At 34.4% G+C, this 11,268-nt stretch overlaps 1 protein-coding gene across 1 annotated transcript; it reads right to left on the bottom strand.

Moving 5' to 3' along the window:
• Positions 1-6,829: 6,829 nt before the first annotated feature.
• EMB1513 (copper ion transmembrane transporter) lies at positions 6,830-8,985 on the bottom strand. The gene is made up of 2 exons (XM_006836866.4): positions 7,450-8,985; positions 6,830-7,360 (listed from the first exon to the last, which is right to left on the bottom strand). The coding sequence occupies exons 1-2, from the start codon at positions 8,762-8,764 to the stop codon at positions 7,323-7,325; spliced, it is 1,353 nt and encodes a 450-aa protein (XP_006836929.2). The 5' UTR covers positions 8,765-8,985; the 3' UTR covers positions 6,830-7,322.
• Between the last annotated feature and the right edge of the window lie 2,283 nt (positions 8,986-11,268).

Genomic DNA, 11,268 nt, shown 5'->3' with positions numbered 1-11,268 from the left:
ACAGTCTATTGAGTGAAAAGAATTATTCCATTTCATTGCCATTCTTACCCCTCCAGACCAGAGGTTTCTCAGCATAGGAAGTCAAGTGGCTCTCTTTTAGAGGAGCTTCAAAGATTGTTTGGGGCATATATATATATATATATATATATATATATATATATATATATATATATATATATATATATATATATATATAAAGAGCTTCGTATCACCTTATTTTATCAGAGAATAAAAACAATAATTCCCATGAATGAAAAATTAATGCTTGTAGAGGCCCTTCAGCTTGATTTATGCATGCTCTCTCTCTCTCTCTCTCTCTCTCTCTCTCCCTCACAGCAAATGGAAGAAACAATTTCTACCATCTGGTGGCCCCCTCTCACTCCATTCCTAAGCAAAATAATTCCTACCATAAAGCCTCTCTTTCTCAACATATGAAAGCAATAACTACTCCCATTTGGTGTCCCCCCACCCCCTCTCTCTCTCTCTCTCTTATCTTAAAGCACTAAAATTCCTAATATTTGGTGTTATGTCTCTCTTGAAAGCTGAGGATTCGGGTACAAAGTTCAAAATAAAACTTTTCAAATGTTGTGATATACTTTTATCTCAAACTTTTTATGTTTTCTTTATAATATATAAGTTTTATTCTCCTCTTACCATCCAGCCGTTCATTTTTTATCAAGAGAGCCACTCACTGTTTGATCTTAAATCTAACGTTTCAAAGTATTTTATTTTTAGTTGTTTTAATACAATTTTTTTTAATATGAAATTTGGTTCGTGCTATCTTCTCATTGGGGCGCACTTATAAAAAATATTAACAATAATTTTTCGATAAAAATAATTATCAAAATACCTCTTGAAACTTTCAGGGTATTTTGATCATTTTATTTTATTAAAAATATTGTTTTTTATATTTTTTGTTAGTGAGAATTTAATAGAGGAATGGATGTCCAAAATTTGGTGTCAAAACAGTTTATAAAAAAAAATTAAAAATAAAATAGTGTAGAGACATGACATTGTGATTGGGGCAATCTTAACCCTCCATTAAAAAATGGACGGTTGGAGTAAATGATCTCATAGTATACAATCGCATACGTAATGCACTTTCATCTATTACATTTTATGTCAAATGGCTAAAAGTGACTGTAACCGTCTTGTATTAAAAGTAAATGGTCTCATAATATACAATCCCATATAATAATTCTTACCATATGGATTCTCCTGTCTTTCTTTCTCTCTTTCAAGCATGCACCACAAGCACATATAAAATAACTACAATTAAACTCTAGCGTAGGATTGGTCTATGAAAGTAAAATTATTGGTTTCACAGGTGGCCAACTTGGTTTGCAAATACAGGTATAGGGTGTATAATAATCAGCAAATGTAAGTCACAGCTAGTTGTTGTCGTCATCATCTTCAGATAATTTTTCCAACTAATTAAAGTTAGTAATTAGTTATACTGGTCTGCCATTCTGCTTTGTGGCCATACTCTCAATGAGATCATGAATCCCCATATCTTTTCTTGCTACTTCAAATATAAGTCTCAGTTAAAATTCAAATATTGTCAATACATATATTGGATTTGGGCCTTATAACTCGTCTTGGCCACGCCCAACTCAGTGCATCCACTGAGCAAACCATTCATTGACAACCAAAATATAGTATTTTTTTATTTTGTTTCGTAACAGATCAAAGCAAATAAATTGTTAAAAGAAAATGGAGTATCATAATATCCTTGAGTGAAAAAGTGATCGATTTGGATTTAAATAGAAAAGGGAAATTTATCAAAATAAACCGAAGTCAACCATTTAATATTTTGTCCCTTTTTCAACTTAAGATCATGTGTGTTTTGATGCATTGTTTGATTTCTTGGATCAAAACATTTGGGTAAAAAAGCAGTCCTTAGGTGCATGTTGATATTTTTCCTAGGTGTATATATTTGTTTGTGTACACATAGAGGTTAATATAGACTTTCAAGAGAAACAACTAGAAAGCTTAGTTTCATAGTGAAATTAAGCAAATAATAAACCAACATTAGGATTTTGTTGGTGCTTGAAGGGAGTTTTACTTGTATCACATGACCTCCAACTTACTGACAAAAAAATGGACGTTTTTTGGAATTACAGAGATGCATAAAAATGGTTCCTTGGGAAAAATCAAACTAAACAATATAATGGACAAAAACTCCAATTGCATCAAGCTCTGCACCTAGGGCATGTTCGGTTCTTAAGAAAATGATTTTTTAGAAATCATTTTCTTAAAAAATAACTAATTTCTCACGTTTGGTTTTCGTAACAAGAGTAAGAAATGTTTTTACCTTCAAAATTATTTCCAATGAAAAGTGCTCCAAATCTAAGAAATTGGATTCATACCTATATAAGTATGATTCCAATTTCTTTCAAAATAATTGGATTGGTAGTGGAGGTGTAAGTAGGGCTGCCATCGGGCCAGGTGGCCCGAGGCTGGCATAGCCTGAAAATACTCTAGCCCGACTCTGTAAGGCTCAGCCTAATAACGGTACCTGAAAAACTTGCCCTCCCCCCCAATATGTACTATTAAAGCCTGGACTAACCTGGAGAGAATCCATTGGACATGGGCCTGACTTGGCCCATTATGAAGCCACCCCTTTTCTTTTTTGTTTTTGTTTTTGTTTTTTTTACGTTTCTCTTTAAACTTTTCTTGTTTGTAGTAAAAATAAAAAATAAAAAATAAAAAAAATCCATATGTTTAAATATTTTTTAAAAAATTTAAAAAACATTGAGTTTCTAGAGAGAGAAATAGACATTGGGTTTTAAGAGAGAAAGAGAATAGATTTTTAGACAATGAATTTTTAAAGAGAATAGATTTTTAAAAAGAGAGAGAGATTGAGTTTTTAGATAGAAAAAATAGTTTAAATAGAGAAAGAGATATTAGGTTTCTTAAGAGAGAAAATGAGTTTGAAAGATGGAACGATTGGATTTTTAAAGAGAAAGAGCGATTGGGTTTCAAGAGAATGAATTTTCAAAAAGATCTTTTATAGACTATCTATCCCTCGGGTCAAATGTTCACTACGAATATTTCCTATGTATCCTAAATTTTGGGGACGTGCTCTCTAGAATCCTGCAACCAAACTTAAAAGGTCAAAAAAAAAATTAACTTTGTCTCTTTGTGCCTAAAAAGAATGGTAACCCAAGATTGCATTGGTGCTATTGAATTTTTTGGTGGGAACGATCTCAGATATTCAGGAGCTCAAAGTCCAAGTTTTTCTTTGATAATAATCATCTAAATACAACTGAAATTTCATATAAATAAAAAATCCCTAAGCATCAATAGAGTAAGTATATGGTATGCTCCATCGAAATTATAATGCGCTCTTCACCCTCCATGTGTCGTCTCATGCTTTACTATACAAACTTGGTTCAACATTGTACGAAAATCTAATGAACTTAGTGCTAGGTGGGTTAATATGAAGCTGATGCGGGAGGGTGTGGGTGAGAGTAAAAATTCACATAATAGTGATATCAATACCTAATCAACTTTTCATGCCCTCGGAGGAAGGGAAAGAGCTCTTGAGAGAGACCATTTTAAGACTAAAAATTCACATAATAGTGATATCAATACCTAATCAACTTTTCATGCCCTCGGAGGAAGGGAAAGAGCTCTAGAGAGAGACCATTTTAAGACTAAAAATTCACATAATAGTGATATCAATACCTAATCAACATTTCCTGCCCTAGGAGGGAGGGCAAGAAAGAATAACAAATCAAATATATGTTTGGATCTTATAGATGGGTAACTTTCAATATATCATATTCGTTAGATAATTAGTGCTACTCAATTTCTTCACTAATTACCCAAAAAATAATAATTATTAGTGTTCCTTCTCAACAATATCTGTAATAACAATTAAAAGTTAAAAATAGCTTCTATTCCAGATTCCAGGATGCTAGATTCCCAAAAAGTTTACAATTTCATAGAAAATCTAGACAATATTACCAAACATGAGAAAATATATATATATGAAATCTATGAAATCAATTTCTTAAGAAAACAATTTACTACAAGAAAACTATCTCACGCGAATCACGCCCCTAGTCTTGAGGGTAATCTGAAACAGTGAGATGGCGAGAACCAATCGAACAAATACATTTCTCGTGTGCCACAATGAGGTAGAGAGAGAAATCTAGTTTAAGCTCATTGAAATCTTATGATTACCACAGCTTCCTCACACATTGTTTGTGACAGTCACCACAGACTAAATCGCAAGGAACAACAATTAATCAACAAATTGAGCTAGGAATCCCAATTGCTCATTACTCCTCACCCTTTCTTCTTGAAGGGATAAACACATCTCTACTTCAACCTTGGACAAGAAACATCCAAATAAACGGGACATTACTTATTGCATCACTTGTGGTGGCTGTAACCAGGTAGAGGTAAATTTTGTTTCATCTTGTCATCTTTAGACTTTGAGCTCATTGAAGCACAAATATGGAGAAACACCTTTTTTTATATTATTTTTTATTCTTCCATTATTTCCATATAACAATGCCATCAGAATCAATTGGCCGCCCAACCGTTTAGGCATATGATTTAATCAAAACTAGTCTTAACTGTCAACTGAATTAGTTGGAGTGGATTTTATAAAACATAAAGAAAATGTAGGAAGATAAGCTTAAGAACATAGATACACTCAAAGAGGAAGTCGAACCTTGTCTAGCCAATCCAACTCGTTAAAAATAACAAGTTTAATCAGCTAAAACTGGTTAAAAAACATTTGGTTTAGCAAATTTTAAACCAAACCTAGTTTTTGCTTCAAACCAGATTAACCAAGCACTGGCTAGTAGTTCAACTGGTTCGAATATCCGGTCTAGTCCAGTCTTGATAATGCTGCTATACAATATTTACACCACCAGAAAGACAGAGAGATGCTATCCAATACTCACACCACCAGAGAGAGAGATGCCATACAATACTCACACCGCCAGAGATTTTCCATGAGAGTTGCCATCAACTCAAGCACTACACATGTTGAGACGAGCTGACACCAAAACTCCAATGTGATGCAGCAGACATATAATGGATTTATTGTTAATTGTCTGCATGTTGCACTTGCCTCCGCATTCTTGATACGAAATGCACACATAGGAAAGGTTGACACACCTGTGCTGCCAGTCACCTGCCTAGTGTTAGTATGAGTATGAATTAGGAGACATGGGCTCAATGTAAATGCACTACAGGGCCACCTTGCAATGAAAACTCAAGCTGCTGGAAAAATCATACTATTGAAAAAATCTAAAGGCACTCTCAATCTACTTCCCGTGAAGTAAAAAGCATGATTGTGATACGAATGTGATACTCATATGGCTTCTGCATAAATTTGAGAAGAGAAGGTACATGAGAAAAATGGAAATGGATAAATATAGCACAAACATGACTGAGAGCCGAGTCTCTCTGACCACCAATAGAGTTAAAGAATCAATCTTAGAGGTTTTATCAGAATCCAACATGGACCAACTAGGGATGGTCTCCACATCTACACAAGAAGAATGCAAATGATAGGAAATGCCATGAAACCGAACACTTTTCAAGTCTTAGCATAAAATGATAAATCTTTCCCATGACGAACCAATCCAAACCAAACTCAAGTAGGACACGAAGTAAAACTCAACACTAATATTGTGTGCATGCGTGCAAGATAGAGAGAGAGGGAATTACATATATTTAAATAGAACTTCAAGAAAATAAGCAAGCCATCATGGGAAATTGCCCCGTAGACTAACTACTCACCAATATTATAACCCTTCGAACACCATAAACCAACAAATCTTCTCAATAGTATACATAAACCCAAAACTAGAATTAATAACAAGGAAATTGCCATGGCTTGAGGAACACCTGAGAAAAGCATTAGAACGGTTCATAAACATTGACTCCACTCATTTCTGAAGCAATACAAATGAGTATTGATGTTTTCAATTTTTCATATACATTATATAATTTGGCACATATTTTAAAAGTAAAATACCATTAGATAAGGTAAGCATGTAGTTCAAGCTGGCAGTAAGAATCAGAGCTACAAATTAGGGGAAAAGCAATCAAACGAATTACCAAAAGGAAGAGACATCTATTGAAGATGAAAGCAAAACAAGTATCAGCATGGCCAGAATTCATGTCAGAAGAATCCAACAAGCCCTCTACATTCAGAAAGCCCATGTGAATCATTAAAGAGAGAAGCCAAAAAAGGAAAAAAAAGACGTGGAAAATCAATCAAAAGCATTGGTAGGAATTTCCAAAGTTATTTAAAGAGAAAAGAATAGTAATTGCAACAATCAAAAATAAAAAGAACAGAGACGGATGGTGATGGTAAAAATTTAACAGTACCCCAAAGCCTACTCCTTAAATAGTCTCTACTGCAAATGCCATAGGCCAGCATGAGCTTTCTTACATGCATAATCAGAGCTAAAACTTTAATGAGTTAAATTACACTGCATTGAATACAATTGCATTAAGAAGATGTACTCAAATTCTTAGAAGTTACCTTCTAGCAGTTTACTTCCAACTTTCAAGTTCCAAATATAATTTATAGGCATCAGTTATCCTTGGAATTTCACCAGGCCAATTTCACCAGGCATCAGTTAGCCTCAAAGTTTCTATGGCAGATTGCACCTACCAACTTAATTGGTGTTATGTAAATTATTAAAATTGATATTTTAACAAGCTAGCGACATTGCATGGAGTAGAAGTGTGTCGGTAATATATCTTCAAAGACCAAGTGACCTTTTTGAGCAAATTTTTCTCCAAATTCCAACAATAGAAATACTGGCATTAGCTAAAGTTCCCCCATTCCGAGTGAGCAAAAAATAAGTTGCTCTGTCACTATGAGAATTTCCATTTTGAATTTTACAATTAGAAAAGCTTATAGTCTGTTGTGCAGTCTCTCATAAACCTATCTTCTTCCAAGTTTGAAGGCATACAATTCATATTCTGTATGCATTATCTAGGTGTACAAACTGTTTATAAATCACACCTTTTATCAAAACATATATTAAGCAATCCACAAATTTCCCTCAGCTCCAGTTCTTAGCACCCTAATTATCTTTAGGAATTTGTTTTGGACATTTTCCAATTAGTCTCAGACTTGAAGGACCAACCAGATTTACATGTAAATCTCATTGCCCGAATCCCCATCAGCTATTTCTCCTTCAGTTCTTTCCAAATGCATCTCATAGACCTCTCCAGACCACTCATCTTTCATTTTTTGTCCTGAAAAATTCTGCAAGTTATATCTCTGGTCACCATTATAAAACCTGTCCATGCTTGCTAAATCATCATCCTCTTCTTCATTATTCACCGACAATCAGTCCAAATTGTAGCCATCGTCCTGCACAAATAAACCATCAGAATTATAATCTCAACCAAGATTGCTCCGATTTCCTTTAGCATATCTAGGATTATTTCTATGTTCTCTACCATATCCATTGTCATAAACATCGGAAGAATTCGAACTCTTTCTCCAGTCTGATTGTCTCACAAAATTTTTCCTCCGAGTGTGAGGATCAAATGAATTCATCTCATCAAACTGCCTCTGTTCAGAACCACTAGCTCTACTAGAAGGCTGATCCCTTCTACCAGCAGAAGGACCACCGGTTTCATGTCCTTTCACATAACTCCTTCTTTCTGCGTTATTAGTTCTCCCCATTCTATTTTTCGATTGACCGAATTCACCAAAATTCACACCATCCTTAGTTCGACTGCCTTGTTTCATAACAGACCTCCCCATTCTTCTATCCATGCCTTCATCAATCCACTTTGCACTACCATATTTACCAATTGTACCGTTTGATTCAGTTTTTAAAAGATTACCAGATCGTCCATAATTCATCTCCTCTTTTCCTCCATAGCTAGAAAGCTGCAGCCTTTTAGCAAGAGAATAACCACCAACCCTTGAATTTCGTTTCCCACTACCGCTCTCTAAACCCCCATTTCTTTCTCTGTTATTCTTTCCTCTATGTCTGGAAAATCTCGGCCCCTTTGATTGAGAACCACCCTCGGAGCTAATTTCTTCACCAAATTCACCATCAAATGCATGTTCTTCGCCATATTCATATGAACCATTCTCATCAGAATTATGCAAAAAATTATTCCTCTTAACAGAAATAGTTGAATCATAAGCAGAAGAATCAGTAATTCTCTTAGAATTATCAAAAGAAACATTTGAACCAGTACCAGAAGAAGCAGCTTCAGAAACTCTCCTATAAGGTTGAATGCTATGGACCACACCTTTTGGGAAAAACCTGGCAGAAGGGAACCCATCATGGGTTTTGAAGAGCTCAGGCCCATCTTTCTCTGACCAAAAATCGAACCCACCCGGTTTCTGAAACCGATCGGCCAGGGCCTTCAATTGCTCATCAGGCTTCACCGAGAACAAAACAGGAGCTCTCTGAACTGTCTCCCATGGCTTCTCGAGCTCCGAAACAGCGGCTTTGAGCTCAGCTCTCTTTCTCATCTCATAGAGTTGCCTCTCTCTGCAAAGGCGGGCCTTCAAGAGTTGCTTCGCCTTATTTGCTTGCATTCTCTTCCATTGCCATTTTGATACACCGCCTGGATATGTTCTTGGGCCTCCTCCATTTCGAATGGTCAATGGAGCAAAGCTTTTCTTGGTCACTGTAAAAATCGAAATGGAGAAATTTGCAGGGAAAGATGGGCGTTCTGGATTCAAAACCCTAGACCATGCGAGGTTTGAAGTGGGTTTTGGAGTAGAAATTGGGATTTGCAGTATGAACATTTTCTCGCTCTAGAATTTAGAGAAAACACTAATAATTCACAATTCGCAAAACCCTGGTCAAGATATATCAAACTATGAGAGAGAGACGATTAACAATAGTAATAAACCTCAACTCTATCTTACTGGGATTGATTATGAGAGAGAAACCCTAATTCCTGAACCAAGATGGAGATGCAAAAGCGCGCATCTTTGAGAGAGAGGGGGACACTCACCTCTGAAGCTGCAGGGAACGTCCATGCTTGAAGCCACATCTATATATCAATAATATCTGTAAACGAACGGCTATCATTCGATGTTGTACGGAGTGGGTTAGATGGACGTCCCGATTTTGCAGCTCTGCCCAAAACGCTAGGTCCAGTCCTTAGGGTATGTTTGGATGTCTAACGAATCATGGTTTAGGAGCCATTTGCAATGGTTATGTTTCGGAAAAAACACTTTGGAATCCCCACGAATCATGGTTTGGTGCATTTTGTAATGATTGTGTTTCTAAATACAAATAAAAATATAAAATACCAAGTATCGGTTTAATTGTGACTTTGATTTGTCAGACTCAAGCGGCTCTCAAGCTGGATTAGGTTGTACTAGTGCTTTAAAACCCAGATCGATTGCTCACCCTATAGATCTTTTTGGGATCATTAACGGTTTGGATCGGTGATTCATAAATATATTAAAAAATAAATAAAATAAAAATAATGGTTTATGGATTGAGATTCAAGGGGATGAGATAAAATAAATTTTAAAAGGAGGGGTTTTATGGGGGAGGGGGAAGCAGGGCCCATGGTTTGAGATTTATGGATTGTCTAGTGGATAAATAATTTGGGAATGGTCTACTAACAGTGTGAATGGCAAAAGAGGAGAGATGGTGAACAGTTCAAAAAAGTGCAGCCCCAATAGGGATGGCAATAGGTCAGGTATGGCGACACGATCTTTTGGGTCCAAAATTTGGAATCATAACTAGACTCGAGGTTGGGTCTACCCCTCCGGTCCTAGGTATAGTCAGGTCCATTATCACCCTTAAGCCCCAAGTGAAAAGATTAAAGGACACAAAGAGCTACCTTCACTTTAATGAATTAATGGCATCCTAATTTTGTGAAAATTTGAGTAATTAAATGTATAATTTGGCCTCATTTTTTTTGTGAAATTTAAGCCACAATTTTAATACGAAATTTAAGAAAATTTTAGGTCGAAATTTGGAAAAATTGAAAGTGGAATCCTTCAAGTTCAAAGGTGACATATCCGGTTCAAGGTTGAATAGAGAGTTATATCAAATGGGAGATTCTCTTGATGAAGGAAGAGTAATCGGGTTCCCTTGTTAGAGCTTCATGACCTGATTAAACCTTATCTGAGGTTTGTGTGCGATTAAAGTTTTCTAAGAGGTGCGCTTTTTATTTTCTTAATTCTTGCTATGTAATTTTTGTTGTGAATATTTAACAATCTTCCATTGTAATTTCATATTTATTTTGTCATATCTTTTCTTTTTTTATTATTCTCTTTGAAATATAAATATTTTGAGTTTTTGGGTAGTTGATTGTTTGATAAAATATATAGATATTTTTATTGTTAAAATGTGAAAGTTGCATTTTTATTATGGATAATACGTGACGCTTATAGATGTACCAGATAGAAGATAAATACAAACAATTCTCAAACCTATGATTGAAGGGATGAGATAATAACATATAGTTATAACAATAAGAGGATCCCATTTTGAATGGGACATCCACTCTTCTCGTCAAGACTTATCTAATAAAAATATTTTAAAAAATAATCATAAAAATAGATTGATCAAAATATCCTGAAAAGTTGCAAGAGTACCTTGATTAATTTATTTTTGTGAACTGTTTTTTTATATTTTTATTCGATTCTACTATTTTAAAGAATATATGCTCCAAATTTTAAATGATTTGGATTTGTAGAAAAAAATTAAAATTAAAATATAATTTGGATCGTTCTATTCCCTTAGCTCATGGGCTGATGATAGATATACATATATATATATATATATATATATATATATATATATATATATATATATATATATATATATATATATATATATATATATATATATATATATATATATATATATATATATATATATATATATATATATATATATAGCTCATATGAACATACGAGCCCAACGGCCCAGATTAAATCTGGGCCGATCTGGTGATCACCGTTGTCCTGTAATATTTGAATTTTATTTTAGTTTTCTACAAATCCAAATCACTTAAAATTTTATACGTGTATTTATCAAAAATAGATGAATCTTTTAAAATAATCAAAAAATATATTTTACATGAAATAAATTGACCAAAATACCCCAAAAAATTTTTGGGGGGTATTTTTGTCATTTCTTGTGAATTTTTTTTTATATATTTTTATTAGGTGCGGCTTGATTAGAAGAACACATACCTAACATTTCAAGTGATTTGGATTTGTAGAAAAATAAATAAAATTTATGCACTACCGAACATCCGTGATTGTCAAATCGACTCATG

Source organism: Amborella trichopoda, chromosome 11 (genome assembly GCF_054954075.1).
Source record: "Amborella trichopoda isolate Santa Cruz 75 chromosome 11, AtrichopodaSantaCruz75HAP2 v2.0, whole genome shotgun sequence".
NCBI lineage: Eukaryota > Viridiplantae > Streptophyta > Magnoliopsida > Amborellales > Amborellaceae > Amborella > Amborella trichopoda.
This window is presented reverse-complemented; position numbering and strand designations above follow the sequence as displayed.